This window comes from Acipenser ruthenus, chromosome 24 (genome assembly GCF_902713425.1).
Source record: "Acipenser ruthenus chromosome 24, fAciRut3.2 maternal haplotype, whole genome shotgun sequence".
In the NCBI taxonomy this organism is placed as follows: Eukaryota; Metazoa; Chordata; class Actinopteri; order Acipenseriformes; family Acipenseridae; genus Acipenser; species Acipenser ruthenus.
Window position 1 is genome coordinate 26,377,966 of NC_081212.1, and position 23,263 is coordinate 26,401,228.

Consider the following 23,263-nt stretch of genomic DNA (forward strand, 5'->3'; position numbering starts at 1 on the left):
TGTAGATTCATGTTGTTCAATTCCACCATTATATTCTAAAATGCACGACCCAACAGATCAATTTAAAATAAATACAACGTTTACTAATCTTATTTGGAATATATATTTTTTTTTTGAGGAACATGATGTTTTCATTTGTTGTTGTTTTTATTCCTTCCAGTTCTGTTATAAAATTGTAGTAACAAGCAGTGCACATGATTCATTAAAGAAAATGAAGGAACAAATTCATTTCTTTGAAAAAATCAGAACACAAGCTGTATTTATGTAATGTGTAACACATCGATGCCAGTTAAAAATGCTTAAAAATGTCAGTCGCCAGTCCTCAAATGAGGACAATGACACTTAAAGTCCTTGATGAAGTAGCAGTGTTATCTGTAGATGATCCACGCAGACACACACTTGTTTATTTTTAATTGTTTTAACAGGAAAGGTGCCATGTTGACCTAAGCTGGGTTTTTTTTCACAGGGTCTTAGGCAAAGCTGCAATTCTGATCACAACATTTCATGTTACAAGAAAAGTACAAACTGAATATCAAAATCACAAAACCAAAAAGTCAGCACAACTGTCAAGCTGAATCCATCAAATACCATTGCGTTCTCTTCCCCTGGTTTATTAAGCAATTAAAACCTGCATTACCTTGTTTGTCTGTTTTATTTCCTAAATTGAGATTATAATGCAGCAGACTTTTACAGGGCTAGTGCTCTGAGTTTTTTTTTTAATTTATTTCTTAGCAGACGCCCTTATCCAGGGCGACATACAATTGTTACAAGATATCACATTATTTTTACATACAATTACCCAATTATACAGTTGGGTTTTTACTGGCGCAATCTAGGTAAAGTACCTTGCTCAAGGGTACAGCAGCAGTGTCCCCCACCTGGGATTGAACCCACGACCCTCCGGTCAAGAGTCCAGAGCCCTAACCACTACTCCACACTGCTGCCCCAGTTACTACGCATGCACCTCCCTGTGATCGTATTTTCAGTTCACAACCAAAGCCCAACCAAGTTTGATAAGTTACAGCCATTCTTGCAAGCAGGCAATTAAAACCAAGTTGTGCTTGGTGTTTTAAATAGAGTTCTGTGGTTTGGGTTGAAGGAGTGCCAACACTTCAAACCAAAATGACCTTTCTTTTTTATCATTACTTTGTCAGAAACCCAGACTTGCATTTGCTTCTCTGCTGTTGTCATTATTTTATTTCAGCCCTGTTTCATCACATGGGTACTTTTAAACATTGTTTACTAAAATACATATGAACCACTTCTGTAGATTATAAAAATAGTTATATTGCAGTACACACAGCGCAGAATACAGTGTTTACACAAGTTTACAGTAGCGTTGATTGTCTTGTTGCATTCCGCACTGAGGAATAGTAATGGTGCGAATGACGAGTACCACATGAATGTCTTGTTTTGATTTGTTTATATATACATATAGACTGCCTGGCCACTTTATAAGGAGCTGTCTGCCTGACTGGGTTTGCATCACCCTGGTGTGGGGCGTGTTCTCCTGGTCTGCCCTGGTTCCACTGATTACTGTGGAAGGCTGAACGAATGGGTGGCACAGCTGTACACATCTTGCTATTAGGATTGTCTAGATTGTTACCTCGCCCAACCTTTTTTTGCCACAATATTAGAAGACATTCAGGTTGGCATTGGCTCTCCCATCAGTGAATGTGTAGCAATAAGAGTAAAGCTTTGTGAATGGATGCGGTGTGGGGGTCCAAACTGGACTGCCTGCCAATATCCCTTCCTCTTTCCTAAAGTGCATCGGGGGAAGGCTGTTTCCATTTGAAAGGATGATGTCAGCAGAGACATGAAGCACATTCTGAGACATGCAGGTCTGTAAATTACAGGGCTATTCTGGGACAGACATTGAGCAGGATACGTTTTAGCTGCATATTTGTTTGAAACCACAGTCGTCGTGATTCTGTTGAAATACTTAAAAAATAGTAATCAGAATATTTAACTTGAAGTTTTGCTGCAATGGAAACAAAATATTTCGGACATTTTGATAATACACATTTAAATGAACAGTGACTAAACTTTATTTATACAGTATACAACCCTGTAAACAAATGCAACATTTACATTCACCATTCAACGCATGAATGAATGGAGCTTTACCCAAGAACAAAATGAGACAAAGCTTTCTATTAGGGTTCTGTAATTTCATACAGGACTAACTATAGAACTGGAAACTTTCAGAATAGATTCTGTGTGATCCTATGTAAAAAATAAATTAAAAATGATATACCAAAAATATATTCCAAACTGCTAAAATCCTAACCAGAATGAACTCCAACTCCCAGCCAAGGAAACCCTAATAACAACTGCATAATATAACTGTAATTAAACCGCAACTTCAGAACTACATTTTGAATTACAGTGAGCCACGCTCCGCAAACCACAATTACTTCTAATTGCACAACTCCATGTGTAATTACACTGTACAGCTATGGCCAAAAGTTTTGCATCCCCCTATAGAATTAATACATTTTGCTTCATAAAATCAAAATGAAACCTGCTGAACAATGTTGCGTTAACATATTGAATTACATTCGGCTTTGTAGTTTTCCACATACCTAAAACGAAAAACTGACAAAATCTGCTGCTATGGCTTCCGGTAGACTTTTGCAATATAATTTTGTAGTTTCTCTTATTACATGATGTTAAATAACAGATTATGTAATAATGCTCATATAGGTTTTTTTTTTCTTTTAATTCTGTTCTAGGTGATGCAAAACGTTTGGCTGTAGCTGTAGAGTTTTTACCAACCACCCAGAAACACGACCCACGTGTAGCGGGGCTCCTTTTGCAGACTTGGCTTTTGGTCTCTGCACTACTGTCCTGTCGGAGGAGAGGTGTGTCTAGATGAGAGAGGCGTGTCTAGATGAGAGGGGCTTGTCTAGATTGAGACGGGGCACATGATGATGCGATCCTCCAGCATGACGCTTACCACCAGGAAGAAGAAGTAGAGTGCGAACATGATGCAGCCCAGGATCTTGTTCATCTTCCACTTGCAGACGGCGATGGAGAAGATCACGAAGAGGAGCATGAGGAAGAGCAGCACGATGGCGCAGAACAACCCATTACTGCTCACCGCTACCGGGGTGAAGCCATTGATTAAGGAGTACATCAGCCAGGGCCCAGGCAGACTGTGGACAGAGAGGGGAAGGGGGTTCGGCTGAGCCTCACAACTGGAGAGATCCGACAAGCCCGTCACGGCACTACTGGTCTTTATTCTGTTAACCCTTTAAGGTACAGGGGGCATAGGGTTTCTGTTTGTGAGGAGGATGTCTGGGAGATGATTGTTATAAAGTAGGACAGTTATTGTTCCTTGGGAGCGAGAGCTATGCACTATACAGTAAATCTTACAATGCAGCATAGATGCCGTTTTAACCCTTTGTGGTACAAATGATGCTTACTTTCTTATTTTTGCAATGAGGTGCACGAAACAGGGTTTAAAATGTACTGACAGGCTGGATCTGGTCATCCGATACTTGAGTATAAATAAAAGCTGATTGGAAGAATCTTTTCCTTTTATCCGGAGCGCTGACATTTTTACTGCCGTACTGACATACCGAGGCCGTAATCTGACAATGAATGTCTGACAATGGTCTTTACCACATCCCTAGTAGCTGCATGTCCTTTAGGTCTGCAGCTGAACTAAACAGAATTGTAATTCTGGACCCAGTGACAGGTTGCCAGCTGTTGGTTTGTCGCTGGTCACGGTCACTCACCCGACAGTGATGTCGAAGATGTTGCTGCCCACAGAGCTGGACACGGCCATGTCTCCGAGACCCTTCCGCGCCACGATGACACTGGTGATCAGGTCGGGGATGGACGTTCCCGCTGCAAGGATCGTCAGCCCCATGATCTCCTCTGAGATCCCAACCGTCTCTCCAACCTGAGCAAAATAACACACAGGTCACCGCTCCGAGGATCTGCAGCAAACACACAGGTACACACCGCTCCAAGGATCTGCAGCAAACACACAGGTACACACCGCTCCGAGGATCTGCAGCAAACACACAGGTACACACCGCTCCGAGGATCTGCAGCAAACACACAGGTACACACCGCTCCGAGGATCTACAGCAAAACAACACAGGTACACACCGCTCCGAGGATCTGCAGCAAACACACAGGTACACACCGCTCCGAGGATCTGCAGCAAACACACAGGTACACACCGCTCCGAGGATCTGCAGCAAACACACAGGTACACACCGCTCCGAGGATCTGCAGCAAACACACAGGTACACACCGCTCCGAGGATCTACAGCAAAACAACACAGGTACACACCGCTCCGAGGATCTGCAGCAAACACACAGGTACACACCGCTCCGAGGATCTGCAGCAAACACACAGGTACACACCGCTCCGAGGATCTGCAGCAAACACACAGGTACACACCGCTCCGAGGATCTGCAGCAAACACACAGGTACACACCGCTCCGAGGATCTGCAGCAAACACACAGGTACACACCGCTCCGAGGATCTGCAGCAAACACACAGGTACACACCGCTCCGAGGATCTGCAGCAAACACACAGGTACACACCGCTCCGAGGATCTGCAGCAAACACACAGGTACACACCGCTCCGAGGATCTGCAGCAAACACACAGGTACACACCGCTCCGAGGATCTGCAGCAAACACACAGGTACACACCGCTCCGAGGATCTGCAGCAAACACACAGGTACACACCGCTCCGAGGATCTGCAGCAAACACACAGGTACACACCGCTCCGAGGATCTGCAGCAAACACACAGGTACACACCGCTCCGAGGATCTGCAGCAAACACACAGGTACACACCGCTCCGAGGATCTGCAGCAAACACACAGGTACACACCGCTCCGAGGATCTACAGCAAACACACAGGTACACACCGCTCCGAGGATCTACAGCAAACACACAGGTACACACCGCTCTGAGGATCTGCAGCAAACACACAGGTACACACCGCTCCGAGGATCTACAGCAAACACACAGGTACACACCGCTCTGAGGATCTGCAGCAAAACAACACACAGGTACACACCGCTCCGAGGATCTGCAGCAAACACACAGGTACACACCGCTCCGAGGATCTGCAGCAAACACACAGGTACACACCGCTCAGAGAAACTGTCATTACTTTACAGCTACTTGTATTACTACACACTCAAATCCAGGTGTTGTTGTGAGCAGGTGTGCTCGGTTATACACTCAATGAGTACCTGGTGGGCCCACCACACCATGAGGTAGGAGAACACGGCAATCCAGATGATGGATCCCAGAAACGTCATTGCAAAGAACTTCTTCGAGGCCTGTCCAAGAAGAGAACAAATCCACACATGAGTCCAGCATCACTGCAGAGCTGTGAGATCACATGCACACATTGCACCATGTCCTGAGCAGCTGTGAGGATTACAACTAGCTCCTGTTATATGTCTACGCTTTAGTACCAGAAACATAATCAAAACGGATTGTTATAAAAGACAAATCATTTGAATCCGTTCCGTGCAGTGAACTCTATTACGATCAAAGGGTTCTAGATCTGCGATCTCAATAGGGATCTTCACGTTATCTCAGAATGTGACTAACATTATTATTATTATTTTTAATAGTGGGAAACGGGGCATTTATTGTATTATCAGCTTTTGAAATACTCTGATCCTTGGCTGATTATTGTCTGCTGCTCTTGACACCTCGGAGGGAGGGACTGTCTTGCTGCCCCTCACCGCACTGCGGACGTCAGGCACGGTCAGCCACAGCGGGAAGACAATGGGCAGCAGGAAGAGGTAGGTGGCCTGCTTGCGCCGGGTGTCTGGCCACTCCAGGGACAGGGGCTTGTCATTCTCTTCCTTGTCCTCCTCCTCCTCCTCTTCATCACTGTCCTCATCATCGCTATCTTCATCGCTGTCTTCTGAGTCGTCTGAGCCACCCGAGCCCCCCGCTTCCTGAGTCTGGACACGCACACACACACACACACAACAGAGAGAGAGAAGAGGCGTGTTAGGACATGACTGGAACACACTGACACATACAGGGGGGCAGTGAGTCAAGAGACGGGCTGAAATAAATAGCGCTGAATAAATCTTTCAGAAACTGACTGAATGAAACAGCTGCAGACAACTTTCGACAATGCGGCTTTCATACAGTCTTCCACAAGAACCTTGACATGTTTCATTACTTGTCTTTTAGTCAGCCTTGAGCAGGGAACAGGAACACAAAAGAGTGCCTTTCTACAAGAAGTGTTTCATTATTCCAAACCACTTAGCGATGGTCTTTCAGCTGTGACGCCTTCAAATGAGCTTTCAGCTTCAAGGTAAAAGACACAAGGCTGCAATTACCACAATCAGATAGCTCTCAGTAGAAATTATACTTTAACATGTGAGTCTGAGTCCTCAGCTCATTCGTTCAGCATCGTGCCACTCTGATGTTAACACTCAAGGTTAATTGACGCAGGGTTCATTTGTTTTTGTCAACCATCTCATTTTAAAAGCCTGGCAGGTGTACTATCGCAGCCGCACCTCATTCCCTTCAGGCAGGTCCTTTTTCTCTTCCTCTTTGACTGGCTGGGATGTGGACGGCTCTGTGGGAGGGATGACCTGCACATTCACATTGTTGGGGGCGTCCTCTTTATCTTCTCCTGGGCGAGACAAAGAGAGCACAGCGGTGAAGCTGTTAGGACAAGCAGTGCACTGCATGCAAACTCTTCAGGGTCAGTGCTAGCTGTGAGCTCTCACGTCTTACCAAATTTCAATCTTTGGCAGATCAATGAAAATAACTGGGATGGGACTGAAACAAAAATCAAACAGACAATCAGAACAAAGACAGCAAGCAAACACAAGTGATTCTACTGTACTGGTGTCTGGATGGGGTGCAGACTGAAGCAAGTGCAACCCCCCTCGCTTGTAATTCATAAGACAAATAGCCATTAGACAAGACAAGGAGCAACGCTGGTCCTGTATAAAGAAAAGTAATACAGAGCTTCGACAAAACAGACAAAGCTGCCGCTTTCAGGAGCACTGCGCAACTCTTCAGATGGGAATGCATCATTGCACCTGCATCCACAACTTTGTAAGACTCAATGTGTGTATTTTACACTGGGACTCACAATGTGTGTGTTTTACACTGGGACTCGCTGTGTGTGTTTTACACTGGGACTCGCTGTGTGTGTTTTACACTGGGACTCGCTGTGTGTGTTTTACACTGGGACTCGCTGTGTGTGTTTTACACTGGGACTCGCTGTGTGTGTTTTACACTGGGACTCGCTGTGTGTGTTTTACACTGGGACTCGCTGTGTGTGTTTTACACTGGGACTCGCTGTGTGTGTTTTACACTGAGACTCGCTGTGTGTGTTTTACACTGGGACTCTGTGTGTGTTTTACACTGGGACTCTGTGTGTGTTTTACACTGGGACTCTGTGTGTGTTTTACACTGAGACTCGCTGTGTGTGTTTTACACTGGGACTCGCTGTGTGTGTTTTACACTGGGACTCTGTGTGTGTTTTACACTGGGACTCTGTGTGTGTTTTACACTGGGACTCGCTGTGTGTGTTTTACACTGGGACTCTGTGTGTGTTTTACACTGGGACTCTGTGTGTGTTTTACACTGAGACTCGCTGTGTGTGTTTTACACTGGGACTCTGTGTGTTTTACACTGGGACTCGCTGTGTGTGTTTTACACTGGGACTCTGTGTGTGTTTTACACTGGGACTCTGTGTGTGTTTTACACTGGGACTCGCTGTGTGTGTTTTACACTGGGACTCTCTTATTTAGTATTAGTGTAGTGCTTCAGTGTAAGACTTCCATGGATCCTACAAGACAGATACTAAGCAAGTAGATTGACAGACGGACAGACTTATACATTAAGAAATAGGCATATGTTCAAGTGAAGTTGTATCCCAGAACAGACCTGCTCGTCACAGATGTATTGTTGTTGTGGGAAGCACTGCTGTTGCAGTCTTTCTAATACAGTGAGGGAGGAAGGAGGATGGGGTTTGGGGTGCTGTTTACCCAAATCATAAAACGATTAAGATGATTAATTACAGTTACGTAACTAAGTATCAGAAGAACTAAATCCTAGAGCAGTTTAAGTTCTCATTTTAGCTTATTTCGTTACTGCATAATGTAAATACACAGGGGTTGATTTGTAAACAGAATGGTACCGGATCTTATAATGAAGGAAGAGGGATAGTCTTTTTGTTTCTAGACCTGATGTCCTGACCTAGATCTACAGTAGATTCCTTATATGCTTCAGGTTTTCATCTGCTTGTGATTTTCGTGCCTTATTGTTGGTGTCGGTAGCTGCACGCCCACCTTTGCCCAGCCATGTTTTAAAATAATCTTCAGGTTATTACAATACCAGCGGCAGAGTGACTAATCTGGTGAACAGGAGCGACGACACTGCTGTTGTTAAGATCGCTAGTTTGTTGGCGTTTTGCCGTTTGGATTATAACACAGTAGGCTACATATTTGTCATACAATTCATGGAACACGAAATCGTTCTTTTTTACAGTACATGTTATTTATATACAGATATTTCTTTTGCAACAAAAGAAAAAGGTTTTGTAAAAGGCACTGGACCTGGGATCTGGCACAAACTAACCCCTGTAAATACAGCAGCTTTACACTTTCTCCTTCATCGATAAAATTGATGGCAGCTAATGTGTCTTGAAAGTCGCTATACAGAGAGGCCGTGGCTATGGGGAGGTTCACATCATTCATTTCTACACACAAGTGTTTCTTATCTTCTCTACTGCAACGGAAACACGGCCTGGTGCCGGGTCTGTTAAATGAGGCAGTTTATTGCATGGAAGCTCTAAGCAAACAGTCACTTTTAAACATCCTCAATAACATTTCCTTTGTTTTTCAATTCCGAATTCCAGGTGTGCTTTCACTTGCTAGGGCAGCTCAAAATTAAAATACCTTCTTGCAGTGGTAAAAGGCAAGACAGTGGCTATTAAGGCCTTGGCTATCACTCCTTAAAGACTCACAGTAACTGCATGTTTCACCTGCATACAACACCCACAGCAGTCATAGCTATTCAAGAGGCATAGATACAGGGCAACAAACCCTAACCCAAATCAAACCTACGGATACCATAGAAAGAGGTAAGGCAAAGCACAGGTGATCATATGAAGAGAATATGACGTGTCACAGCTGAACGGCACATATCGACAATCTCAGCTTGACATGTGCATTTAGATTTGTATATACTGTGGCTCCAGTGTTCGTCTGTGTTTAAACAATGAGAAATGGAAATAGCCTTTGGTTGTTGGCTAGCTCACCTGCTGCTTTGCCATGTCCTTTGCTCTCTACCTTCCCTCTTGCCATGTCATTCAAGATCTCAGCCTTGTCCTTAAACTTCTCTGTAGATAAGAGAAAGTAAACGTCTCAGGAAAAGCCACCGTTCTTTGCATGGCTCCCCCATCATGCAGTGGAGTGTGTGTCACATGGAGCACAAGGGCCCTTAGTCTCAGAGCATTGGTTACAGCGAGAGGGGCCAAGGGAGCCCCCCGAGCTATATGGAACAAGGGGTCAAGGAGAGCTGAAACAGTATTACAGGATAACAAAGTGTGTGGCGGAACTAAAATGAGGAGCATTCGATTATACTGCAAACTGTACAGTAACATTGCCATTGTGTGGGATCATCTTAACTGTTTAAATAAAACTAACAGACCACCAACAAATCTGACCAATCAATTTCCTTCTCCCTACCTTATATAAAAAATATAAAAGGATGGATTCCTAGATTACTCTGTAAACATGAACACTTTCAGAAAGTCTACAAAAATTCCTGGTTATCCCAGGTGCAGAACTTAGGACAGTCTATGTGAGGGGAGACACACTAAGTAATATATTGCAATACGAACTCTAATGAAATAGAGGCTCTTAGGTTATAATAAAATATAGGGTCTTGTACTTAACCTCACAGAGTGATAATGAACTACAATTCCATGCGCCAGATTAGAGGGAACTACATTTGAAAGACTGAAACAAGGAAGAGCCTATGGGTTAAACACTGAGCCCCATTCAGACTGGTGGGCTTTATATCCCCATTAAATACTGCTGAAATTTCAATAAGAAAAATATATATATACTGTATATATATGTATATACAGTTGTGTGCAAATATATTAGACACCCCATTGCTTCTGTACTTTATTGTTGGACTCCATGCTTGACAAAAGTACCAACTGTACAAAAGAAAGTGTGTGGATACAACTTCAAGAACAAGGGAATCAAATCCCACCAGAGCTTGTGAGAGAGAGGGCACCGACACTGTGCCAAAAAGATGCCAGGCTGTTATTGATGCCAGAGGTGGCCATACTAAATATTAGCATTAAAGACACGTTCAGACATATAGCTGTGTTTTTAGCTTTTAATCAGTTTCATGTAAGATGGGTTTCTGTAGTAAATTCATATTTGTTTGTGTTTGCAAACCTCAATAATGACAAATCTTGAGGTGTTCTAATAAATGTGCACACTGCTGTATACTACTGCATATGTATGTGAAGGCATGCTGGAAAAAACAAAAAACGCAGACGAAAAAAACCAAATACCGAACCAACGAACACAAAGTACAAGAAACGGATGGAAGAAGAAACCAGGGCCTTGGCTCTTACCTTTCCCGAGCTTGGAAGCGGAAGGTTGAAAATCTCCATTAAAGACGGTTTCTAAAGCATAACCATATACAGCACAAATTGAGCAAAACATGAAAACTACATGCACAACTTCACTCTCTTTATTCTGAGGCCAAGTGAGTTTAAAAGGGGGCTTTCTTATGGCTGAATTAGATAGAACCTGAAATATTCTGCCAGTCTTGTCTAGTTGCCGGCACAGGTAATTACTCTTCCAGTGAGTGATGCTGTCACAGAGCAATGAGGAGCAAGGAACACTTAATTACACTGTAATTACACACAACTTACACAGTAGTTACTATATCTGATCACCAGTAGCAACTTCTAATTCTTAGGTTTACATTGCTGTGTCAGTAGCATTATAGCTACACACCTGGCACAGTATTTAACACAGGTACTTACCTAATACTATTTATTTGCTGGATAACTCCAAGGTACATGGTGTAGGTCAGTGGTGCTTACAAAAGTCACTGAATCGTGACTCTTCAAATGCATAGGCTGGTCAGGGTGGCTGCCAGTAACCTACACATGACACTTAGTGTAAAGCTTACCCTGAGATAGCCGGGGGCCACACCTTCTGTGTGTATCCACTCCCCAGGGGCCTCATGTGGCTCTCAGCTCGTACTATGAGGATCACGGGAGCAGATGTATTGAATTTACAAGTGACAGTTTTTAAATAATAGAGTAATTCCATGGTGCAGTATTGAATAAAGTGTAAAGTGTTCCTCACAAAGTGCAATAGGCATCATGAGATATTCAAATATGATTGAACAATGCTTGTATATTTTTCAGCTCTCGCTACATTTATTCAGCTACAAAGTCTGCACTGGGGTCTTAGTGGTAGACATTGCTAATCCTTCATTATAGTGATGTGAAAGTGAATGTAGTCTTTAAGGGTGGTAATGAGTCCTTCTCAGCCTGACCGAATTGTACACAGTAATCAAAGGTTTATGGTTATTTCTTATTGTGTCCCTCTCAGCCAAGACCTGGAGACTGTCAATAACATAAACAGGTTTTCCACGAATGCCTGCTCTTTAAAGAGTAACACGACATTATTTTATTGAAAGCAAAAAGAAAATATTCTGACCCAAGAAGAGACTAAAGACAAGAAGACAGGACTGCATTAGACTTTGCCACTTGTACGATGTCCACAAACTTCTGCAAACAGTGCCGCCCAGGCATAGAGCAATGCTGGGAGCTGCCAGATCACTATCGAGCTAAACAGATTGGGCTCAGGAAGGCAGGCTCTTATCCAGATTTGATCTAAATCTGATAAGAGAAGAACTTCCATACACGGCACCTGACACACTGGGGGTGGGTAGAGAGGTAATTAAATCAAGACACAGCTGAAGGTCATTCCCACGAGGAAGGGAGCCAGTGCCGATGTAATGTGCAAAGCATGTGTACTAAAAACACAAGCTAACTGCTTAAAGGAATACCGATATGCAGGTTAGATGATATGTTAAACTGCTTTTCAATGAAACAACTAAACACACACACACTACTTCATTTACTTCTGAAATGCAAATATCTACTGACCCTCACTTAATGGTATCACAACATTACTGTTATGCAGAATGGCTGTAAGGTTTTTTTGAAGGAATACAGAAATATTAGAACCACATTTTAGGGGGATTTCTACACAACACTATGTTATAAGCTCATTAAAGTGTATTTTTTTTAAGCGCGTTTCATTAGGTATATTTTAACTGAGATCGATGGGTCTGTTTGGCTGATGTTAACAGCAGCTTATCTACATGACACTGCCATTTAGATCCTTGCAACAGAGCCCTTTGCTGATCGAGGATTGGAAAACTGCCTTCTCCAACAATGTACACAAATCTCATGTCATTTTTCATCTTTCAAAGTATGTGAAAACTATCTGAATTATCTAGAAGTGCCACCCTGAGTGGTTGTGCTCATTATATATGTGGAAAGCTCACTTCCTTCGACTTAAACAGCCCCCCCCCATCAGAAACTATGTTAAAGTTTTTATGCATCATAACTACTTGCTAATTGTCTTTAACACACACACACACACACACACACACACACACAAAGGTTTGTCTGTCAGCTGACAGCTCAGAGGTCCTGTTTGATCACTGTATTGACTGATACACACACACAGGCATTTATCTACTTAGTATCAATCTCTGCTTAACTCATTTAGAAACACGCAGCAGGTAATCCCTTTTACAAGGAGAAGGGCAAGGGGACTGTTACATGACATTAATATCCATTACTATGGATGCAGGCTCTTAAAGTTACATTCACAGGCCTGGCCTAGTAAACTGTAACTGGGCACCAGTTTCCTTGGCTGCTTGGTGTAGGATTAATCCAGTAATCAGGGAGGCACACCAAAGTGTTATTAATGTGGGCAGAGCAGTAGGGCAGTAGGGCAGCTAAATCTTTGCAGAACATTTTCTCGGATTTAAAGAGTAAATGTTAAAAGCATCACGGCTGTAAGAAAAATCAAACCCAAATACACCGAAATGTCTCTCTACCTTGAGATCAAAAACGATCAGCGTGATGGTCTGTAATCACTCATAACTAACTGTAGTACACAAAAGTAGATGAGGTATGAAAACTCTTTCAACGTAATAGCAGAATTTCCATTTTACAACCCCCCCCCCCCCCCCCCCCCCCCCCTGCCCCCCGTCTTTCAATGACAGTGTTGGATGCTGGTGTGGGATAATGGCACTATACTGGTGCACCTCATGTAAACCATTTTTTTCTTTCTGTAAACAGGGTTTTTATAGACCAGTTGGGTAGGGAACCAGTCACTGTGTTCCACATACTGGTGGCATTTCCAGGTTTGCTTATTGGCAAGCAAACCTAAACTGTGATCAGTTTAACTGTCTAACCAGGAAAAGCTTGTGTTTTCTAGGTATTCCCCTTACCTTCTGCCAGAGGGTCCAGCGTGTGAATCATGAGCTGGAAGATGGTGTTGCGCATGGTGCTGTTGTGGAGGGAGGCAGAGCTGCCACCCCGCTGGAGCGATGGCTTGAGCTGAAGAACAGGAAGAACAAGAAAAAGAAGAGCAAGAAGAAGAGCAAGAAGAACAAGAAGAGCAAGAAGAAGAGCAAGAAGAACAACAAGAAGAACAAGAGCAAGAAGAAGAGCAAGAAGAACAAGAGCAAGAAGAAGAGCAAGAAGAACAACAAGAAGAGCAAGAAGAACAACAAGAAGAGCAAGAAGAACAACAAGAAGAACAAGAAGAACAACAAGAAGAGCAGGAACAACAAGAGCAAGAAGAACAACAAGAAGAGCAAGAACAACAAGAAGAGCAAGAAGAACAAGAAGAGCAAGAAGAAGAACAAGAAGAACAAGAAGAGCAAGAAGATCAACAAGAAGAACAACAAGAAGAGCAAGAACAACAAGAAGAGCAAGAAGAGCAAGAACAAGAACAAGAAGAGCAAGAAGATCAACAAGAAGAACAACAAGAAGAGCAAGAACAAGAAGAACAACAAGAAGAGCAAGAACAACAAGAAGAGCAAGAACAACAAGAGCAAGAACAACAAGAAGAGCAAGAAGAGCAAGAACAAGAACAAGAAGAGCAAGAAGAGCAAGAAGATCAACAAGAAGAACAACAAGAAGAGCAAGAACAAGAAGAACAACAAGAAGAGCAAGAACAACAAGAAGAGCAAGAAGAACAACAAGAAGAGCAAGAAGAACAACAAGAAGAGCAAGAAGAGCAAGAACAAGAACAAGAAGAGCAAGAAGAGCAAGAAGAAAAACAACAAGAAGAGCAAGAAGAACAACAAGAAGAGCAAGAAGAACAAGAAAAAGAACAAGAACAAGAAGATCAAGAAGAAGAGCAAGAAGAACAAGAACAAGAAGAACAAGAAGAGCAAGAAAAAGAACAAGAACAACAAGAAGAGCAACAAGAAGAAGAGAATGTATCCCTTCATCTTCAAACATAAAAACAGTCTCTTCATGATACCTTTTTAAATCAAATATTTATTTGAAATCTGACCAGGGTTGCAAATCCTGGGACTACTGACACTGACCAGGACCATGTACAGTAAATTGGAATTGTTTTTTGGTTTTTTTTAGGTTTTTATTTTGTATTTTGTTTTTCTATTTTATAATGTTATTTCTTGTCTCCTTCTCTTGACAGATGTATAGCTCAAGTGTTCTATCCTGGTTAAATACATTTCAATTTGGACATTTGCATTTTCGTTTTTTCAATCAGTGAGCAGGCTCACAAAATCTTGATAACGTTCAAATCAATCCCACTGACAGTTATTGAGATTTCACTCTATTTTTACTGCAGGACAAGAGCGGCAATTTGCTTTTGAGACAGATTGCTTTTCTCACTGTACACCCCCACAATTTGAACTCAGTACAAGTGCAAATTATGAAGTGATCAGAAGCTGTGGTGCTATGACTACAGACACCGGTTTCCATGCTCCAGCCAGCCTACCTTCAGTCTGTTTTTGTCCTTAGGAGGCAGTGGTTCTTCCCCTCCAGCAGATCCATTGGTCTGTGAACAAAACCAAAGTGATGCAATGTATTGCCTTGGATTAAGAGCCAGAGCATTCTGTCAGGGTTCTGTCAGTATAGTGTTATATCTGTCAGGGTTCTGTCAGTATAGTGTTATATCTGTCAGGGTTCTGTCAGTATAGTGTTATATCTGTCAGGGTTCTGTCAGTATAGTGTTATATCTGTCAGGGTTCTGTCAGTATAGTGTTATATCTGTCAGGGTTCTGTCAGTATAGTGTTATATCTGTCAGGGTTCTGTCAGTATAGTGTTATATCTGTCAGGGTTCTGTCAGTATAGTGTTATATCTGTCAGGGTTCTGTCAGTATAGTGTTATATCTGTCAGGGTTCTGTCAGTATAGTGTTATATCTGTCAGGGTTTTTGTTATATTTGTTATATCTATTATATATTTTTATATCTGTCAGATATTCAATTGAAAATAAAGACACAAAAGAAAAAAATCCAAGCTTTTCATTTCAAAAGGAATGTTTTCTTTTTATATGAATTTGCATGATATTTCTTTTCCATCTACTGACTATCCCATGGCACGTTTATTATTGCTTCAGCATGCACATCGCTGTTATCTTTGACAGACGCCTGTATATTTTACTCTATAATAAGGCCATTCTAAAAATGACTGCTGCAAGGGGTGGAGGGGGTACTACGGGTGCACACCGGTGGAAAACAAGGCAACGCGCCGGACATGAGTGCGGATTACATACAGGGCCGCTGCTGTATCGAGTCGAGTCAGGATAGCACCGTGTGCTGTTCCTACAGTGATGAAGTCTTTGTGTGATTACTGTTCAGAAGAGGCCTCTTCAATAGACAGTGCTGTGTGTGCTCATGATAGAAAGGCAGGGTCTTCTTTTCAGGTCCCATGTCCAGGCACTAAAAAGGCTCGTCCGTGCTTCTGGTGAGGTCGCACTCTATGGCAGCAGGCTTTCCTATTTCTATGACATTTTAATGAAGAAATTATTTGTAAAAAGGTACTGCAGTGTACCATGGTAAAAACACAGCAAAGTGTAATAGTAAAGCGCAGTAAATGCATAGTGAGCAGGTTAAACCATTGTTAAAACCATGGTGAAGCCTGGTATAACATGGGAACAGCAGAAGTACAAATTGTCTGTGGTAAACATTTATAAAAGCAACCAATCTGCAATCTAAAAATCACTATGTGCATGTTCATTAATTGTTACATTGGACAGGTCGTAACTCAATAATGAATGCATTCATAGTAACTGCTTACTGATAAATATGTTTTAATGATACAGCAGAAAATGTAAAATGCATCTTCTAAATCCTACATTGTGAATATCTGCATTGGTGCTGATTTGATTAGATTTACCAGCTCTCTGAGTATGGAGTATGAAGAGTGTTTCATTGTAATCCTCTGAGCTGCGCACAGGGAGACACACAGTTCTTTATATTGAATGCTGCTGTTCGTGGTCTATAATCATCGGGGTCCTCTGGAACAATGGCATTTAATTGGCATCATTTTCTGAAAGCGCATGAACAGGCTTTAAAGCAGTGTTGGCATGGATACAGCAGGAGAGGTGATATCTTTTACTTAATCTCACAATAGATCAAGACTGAACTCTGCAGGTCTGCCACCTGTAAAACGAATGGGTCGTGCTTTACTTAAGCCTTACACTTACTGTGTTTATATAAGAGCTAATAACGGGCTTGCTAATGAACGCCATTATGCTTTTACTCATGGTTAACAAGTAGGCAGTTTAAATATCTCTAAAGGCATTTTTACAGATGACAGGGCTTTTCATTAGTTTCTAAATAGGTTACTATAGCTTAAATAATAAGTCATTTGAATTTTTTTTTTTTTTACATTTCCCTTTCTACAATTTTTTACCATCATTCCAAGTGGTCCTGTTGCTCCAACAAATCATGTGACAATGCAACCTTTCCACTCTGTAACCCCACCTCTCTCTCTCTCTCTCAGGAATGGAGATCCTAACATCACAGTATACATCAATATATATATATATATATATAGATAGATAGATAGATAGATAGATAGATAGATAGATAGTTATGCTGCACTAAATAAAATAAAACATTACTTAGTTGTGTTATAGGAAATCTTAAAATAATATGAACCTATTCAGTCAACTGCAAATAAATGCTAATTATAAAAAAATATAACAACCAAGCACACACAATTTTTTAACAAACTGCGGTGCAATAAACGCTGCGGTGGTACATTGTGAAGCTCAACCATTTGTCAGTGAACAGCAGTGATTGGCTGTAAGTGATGGTGCTGCCTGTCAGCTGGGATCTCTGACTAATTCATAATTAAACCCTGTGACCCAGCATGAATAAGCCTGATTTAACATGGTGGGGGGTCTCCTACAATCAATGATATCAGCTTGTCTTTCAATTACATTTGATAAGTTGATTGAAGATTGCATTTTACTGTTCACACTAATGAAAACACCTGGTGGATTTTGAGCTGAAGTGGGGATGAGCCGTGGTTCAGTAAGGATCTCACATGTTTATGTAAAACTAAACATAATGATCTGCTCCACTGTAACTGCAAGCTATGAAACTGTGACCTTGTGTTTGGAATGAAATTAGACTGGTTCAGTTTTGGTGCTGAAAACACTTTCCAGTCGCTGTGTCTCCTAGTGTTATTATATTATACCCTGTAAACAGGATAGGAGACCCTGCATCTATCCTGCTTAATTATCTACACTGCCATGTGAATGATTATTAGTTTCAAAGAATGTGGTTGAAACGGCATCTAAACTGCATTGTAAGATCTACTGTATATTCTATAGTTCTAGAATATACAGTAGCTCTTACAATGCAGTCATATCCCAGACATCCTCCTCACAAACAGAAACCCTTGCTGCTTGCACATTTATTCATAGTAACCAGTGATTTCATCCTGGTTCCTATTTCCTTTGACTTCTGCAATCAAACACATTTTCAAAACCCACAAAGTGGAGTGGCTCTGTGGTGGTACTGCAGCAAACTCAGAAATGAACCTCCATCTGCTGTTTAATATGTTCGATAGCCTGCTAAAAGCTTTTCTAAATGCGTTTTATAATAATAATAAGAGAGAATAAAATGTGATATTTAATATCCTGCAAATGCTACTAAATCCCAAAAATGTAGATTAAAAAAAGAACACACATAAAGAACTGATATGCTAAACATGGTCCTGCCAGCACATGTTAAGCAGTGTATAAATGCAGTACCTGCCATGTCCAGCACACTCTTTTGCATACATAAGCTGATTCATTTGTGATGCAAATTAAATATCTGCAATTCATTATAGATGTTATATCATTTGAGGCAAATACAAGACAATGGACCCTTAATGGCAGTTAAGAAACACAGAAATCCTATCGCTGAAGTACTAAATATTCACATCTAATCATACTGAGAAGTTCAGTGCTACAATAACGGCCCTTGCTAGGTATATATTCCTGTAAAAATGCTGTATTCAGGAGGAAAAAAAAGACACATTTACTCTTCAGGTGCTTGATACAAAAATGATGCCAGTTTTCTTTCTGAAGGACAGGTTGCAAATGACAGAAAAAAAAGCTAATACACTTAAAATACTAAAAATTAGAACTCCACCAAATAGCTTTGTATAAAATAAATATACATTTCCTTAGAGTTTATTCTTCTGCTAGCGCCGCTCGGAGTTCCAGCCTCATTATGATCCGTTCGTGTGGTGAACTCATCTCTTATATGAGTCAACATGGTATGCAGAGAGTGCCTGCTTGTGCATCTCAAGGAGCTTCCCAATCAGGGAGATTGCACTGCAGCACGGCACACCTCGGAACAGTGATTAAGAGTTGAGGGCCCTGTCACACAGCAAGGCTTTCAGCAGGGGTTTGAAGAGCTGCTAATTCCCAAAGGGTTTTGAAGTGGCTCACACATGTCAATCAGAAAACACCATGTGGATAGTATAGCTTACATCCATTCAGCATTCAGAGAGGCCTTGATCAGAGTATTGTACATATGCAATAGACGCTCTGCTCCTAGAGAATTGTAGGTAAGGCCAGTATAATTAGCAGCACATGATTGGGTGTTTCTCAGTGTTGGTCAGGGAGTTTCACCCGGTCAGGGCTGTAGTGTTTTAAAGTAGAATGATTTGTGATGGCCCTCCAAAGCCAATTATTTCACAAAGCACATCTTGCTTAGCTACCTCATGCAGTGAACAAATTATATTGCAGTGTCCCAGACAACCTAACCAATTCTATTGAGGACCTATTTCAACTACACTGTCAATGTGTTTAGTGATATGAAGAGTCAATAAATCAACTGAGGATGAAAACACTAGCAGGATTAATATAGAGTTAAAGGAGGGTGATATTCAGACACCAGGTGTTGCTGATAGAAGACTATGAAGATGTGCTTGTTTATTAGAGTGAGTCTGATGCTGCTCAGATGTAGCATCGATCCAAAGGACCACAAAGACACAGACATGTGCAAATCCAGGGAGATTTGCTTACTGGCTTTATTAAAACAAGTCACATATAACAGGAATCTTCCACTGCTAACTATATGCATACATACAAGTGAGTTGGCATAAGCCCTTTAGCTGCTGCCTGTGTTCTTAGTGCCTCACTTTCTCCAGTCTCACTGCAGGTCTTTGCTGTCTCTTTGATTGGATTCCTCAGTATACTGTAATGGAGTGGTTCTAAAAGGGATTAAGCTTACTTCAAATCAAATGAAAAATCCCCTGTTAACCCTTTCATGTATGGCGACATGGGGATATATGGAAGACGCACACGCATGATGACCTCATAAGGATGCCATTTCCCCCCATATAAACCAATGGAAAAAAATATATTTATTATGTGTCTATAAAACTTATTTTTTAAAGTATTTTCCCATATTTAATGCATGAAAGGGTTCAAAGTTTTGTTCAAGATGGTTTTGATGCATGCACTATGTCTGTATGTTAGATTTAGATTTCATGACGTCATAAGGCAGGTTGCTCTTTCTGGTGACGTGGGATGGGATTCTGTTTTCTTGGTCTGATAAAGAGTGTTCAGGCAGGTTTATAAACCCACTGCCAGTATTAAACTATTTAATTCAAATCAACATGTAATGCATGTGGTTTGCAACTAAAGGGGGAATCGCATTTAAGTGATTACATGGCCAGAATGCATACAGACACCAGTGTATTTATATACCATGCAAAATGAATACAACAAATCTACATACAATTGTCAATGTACTCACCTTGTCTGGTTCCTCCAGCGCGATAACTCTGACAATGCTTTTGTGTTTGTTGAGTTGCGCTTTAAAAAAGTGCTCCACCTGCACGTTATACTTCATGAAAAACACGTAAAGCACATAAGCGCAGAGCAGCAGCATACTCTCCCACCACACGATGACGTTGTCCAGAAAGAAAACGATGAGCATGATGAGGCCTACGATATAAAAGGAAACATCTCGGAAAAGAGGCCACCAGGTCAGATGCAGCATCTCGCGGGAGAAGAGGGCGCACATGCCGATGACAAAGAGAATGTTGAACACCGCCGAGCCCACGATGGTGCCGATCCCAACGTTGCTGTGCGAGATGAAGACCCCGATGAGCGAGGTGAAGAGCTCCGGAGCGGAGCCGCCTGCTGCCATGAAAGTAGCACCAGCAACATCATCAGAGATTGCAAGCTTATCGGTGATAACCCCCAAAGCAGGGACGAAGAACTCGTCGCACACAATGGCTAGGGACACAAACATGTAAATCATTCCGAAAATATGAAGGACCACCCAGCCTTTCCGACGCTCCTCCACCGTGAAAATGTCCTGCGGGTATTCTCCTTTCGTGTAATGGGGGATCTCGAGTGGGTTGCTGGTAGCATTGGTTAAGGCTGTTGTGTTGGGTACTGGGGTTGTTGTAGTAGGTATCGTGGTGGTTTTAGCTGGCTCGGGGTCTACAACTATACAGTTCCTTAATGTAGTTCTGTCTGTGGTCAGGGGGATGTGATCTGTTGTTGTTTCAGGGGGGTCTGTCGTGTCATCAGCTGTGCTTTTGTTTGAGAGCTCCCTGGTTTCCACGTCGAGGAAGCTGTCCACATTGTCACCGTCATCGTGCCTTGTCCAAGGTGCTGATCGCCAGCTGAACGAAAGCTGGTAGGCGAAGCAAACAAGCACTCCTGTTAAAAGAAAGACAATTCGATTCCACTGAAACCTCTTTCTCCTGTGCAAATACATGTTTGCTCAAATGAGACGCGTGTTTGTTCTTCAGCACCAGTTATTGTAGCGTCCCCCCATCCAGTCAGTAGCGGTCGTCTTTAGCTTCAGTTTCCGAGGTGAAACCCCTCTTGCAAAAAGTACGAGGCGCGGCTTGAAATGTCATCTCATTTTCACTGGGCAGTCTCGCAGAAGCCACGATCTATTAAATATAAGACACTGTATATGTTAATATATCTTTTATCATTTATTAAAATATCATATTATGAACTGCGTGCCCAGTAATCTGTTCGTGCACATCGCAGTACTGTACTGGAGTTAAGCATAACTTAGGCAATAGCGAAACACCTACAGTAATTACCGCTCAGGTTCGCGACAAAAGACTCCTGTTACTATGGATACACAAATATTACCTGCGCACCCTTCTATTTGCCTTTGGAATTCAATTAATGTTGAGAAAAAAACGGTTATGCATATGAATTAATTGCATCCTGTTGATAATAATAATAATAATAATAATAATAATAATAATAATAATAATAATAATAATAATAATAATAATAATAATAATAGCAGTTTTTCACGTACAGACAACTAAAAAATATAATAGAGTGCTAAACATGAACTGATACATATTACATATTTCGTATTTGTCTATTAAAGTTATGTCGTCAATTAAATATAACAATACTTCTGTTTGTCTCTCTGCGGTGCTATTACCAGTAAGCATGTCATATTTGATAACTTTAATGAAGTCTCCACGTCTATCGTTATAAAAACCAGATTACCTGTACAGATACTGGTCGGTCACAATCAGGTTTCCAGGCAGCGGATTATCCTGGCGGGCTTTGGAGTAGCGGCGAGGATGCGGACTGATTCTGCCTCTCTCTCCCAGCTAACACACAGGCAGAGAGGCAGGGTCAGATGTAGGACACGCTGCAAAGGGAATCTCCACCCCTAGATCAGTGTAATACGTGAAGAATATTTAAGAAGATTATCTCCTATCTCTTTCATTTTCTCTGACACAAACTTCAGATCGGATTTTATTCATTATTAGTGTTTTTTTTTTAAATACATGTGTTGGGCATGGGTACCTACAGTACACTTTTAAAAGAATACATAAAGAAACGAGAACTGTGTTGCAGTGGGTTAGCAATACGATGTAGGTCACCGATCGCGTTATTTTCAAATATGGTGTAGGGTATAGGGCGTAGGGTTATATTTGACAACTACATCGGTTCATCGGTTAGAAAAACTTTGCACTATAAGTTTTCGCTGATACGGGCCAGTGTTGTAATTATTCAGAACACATGTAAGTCTGAAGACAGTGTAGTTCTGCATCAGCTGTATAATAAGATATCATAAGCACCTAAACACAGCGAGCGCCTAAATATAAGAACAATATTAAAGTCAACAATGGCAGAATAACATCGCTTTACAAAGGGCTCCCTCTGCTGTGTGTGCCTCGAAATTACTTTTATAGATGGATTTATACCTGTAGGTGAATACGGGACAGAACCTGAAATGGCGCAAATACATCGGTGATCATTGGTCATCGTGGAAAACGGTCATCGTGGAAAATTGGTCATCGTGGAAAACTAACCCCTAGTTATTATTATTATTATTATTTATTTAGCAGACGCCCTTATCCAGGGCGACTTACAATTGTTACAAGATATCACATTATACATTATTTTACATTATACAGATAACACATTATTTTACATACAATTACCCATTTATACAGTTGGGTTTTTACTGGAGCAATCTAGGTAAAGTACCTTGCTCAAGGGTACAACAGCAGTGTCTCCCACTGGGGATTGAACCCACAACCCTCAAGAGTCCAGAGCCCTAACCACTACTCCACACTGCTGTACTCAGATACAAGTAGGCAATAGTGCCTGCAAACAGAATTTGCCAGTAGGTCTGGCTGACAGAAAACACAAAGAATGAATTAAACGCACCT

The 23,263-nt window shown here is 41.7% G+C and overlaps 1 protein-coding gene across 3 annotated transcripts; it reads right to left on the reverse strand.

Annotated features, from left to right (window-relative positions):
- Positions 1 to 98: 98 nt before the first annotated feature.
- Positions 99 to 22,220, reverse strand: LOC131700605 (sodium/potassium/calcium exchanger 1-like). 3 transcript variants are annotated; one of them, XM_058999019.1, is made up of 11 exons: positions 22,086 to 22,220; positions 20,344 to 21,499; positions 15,069 to 15,128; positions 13,543 to 13,651; positions 10,628 to 10,678; positions 9,290 to 9,370; positions 6,528 to 6,646; positions 5,736 to 5,960; positions 5,232 to 5,321; positions 3,744 to 3,910; positions 99 to 3,158 (listed from the first exon to the last, which is right to left on the reverse strand). In XM_058999019.1, exons 2-11 carry the CDS (start codon positions 21,316 to 21,318, stop codon positions 2,909 to 2,911), a joined length of 2,127 nt encoding a protein of 708 aa, XP_058855002.1. In that variant the 5' UTR covers positions 21,319 to 21,499; positions 22,086 to 22,220; the 3' UTR covers positions 99 to 2,908. The 3 variants fall into 3 exon arrangements, with proteins under 3 accessions (XP_058855002.1, XP_058855003.1, XP_058855004.1); XM_058999020.1 differs by lacking the exon at positions 10,628 to 10,678; XM_058999021.1 differs by lacking the exons at positions 9,290 to 9,370; positions 10,628 to 10,678.
- Between the last annotated feature and the right edge of the window lie 1,043 nt (positions 22,221 to 23,263).

Coding starts and splice junctions, on each gene's coding strand:
- LOC131700605 (XM_058999019.1), bottom strand. CDS start 21,318: ATGTATTTGCACAGGAGAAAGAGGTTTCAGTGGAATCGAATTGTCTTT. Junction 15,129..20,343: donor CGCTGGAGGAACCAGACAAG/GTGAGTACATTG, acceptor TTTTGTTCACAG/ACCAATGGATCTGCTGGAGG. Junction 9,371..10,627: donor CGCTTCCAAGCTCGGGAAAG/GTAAGAGCCAAG, acceptor TCTTATCTACAG/AGAAGTTTAAGGACAAGGCT.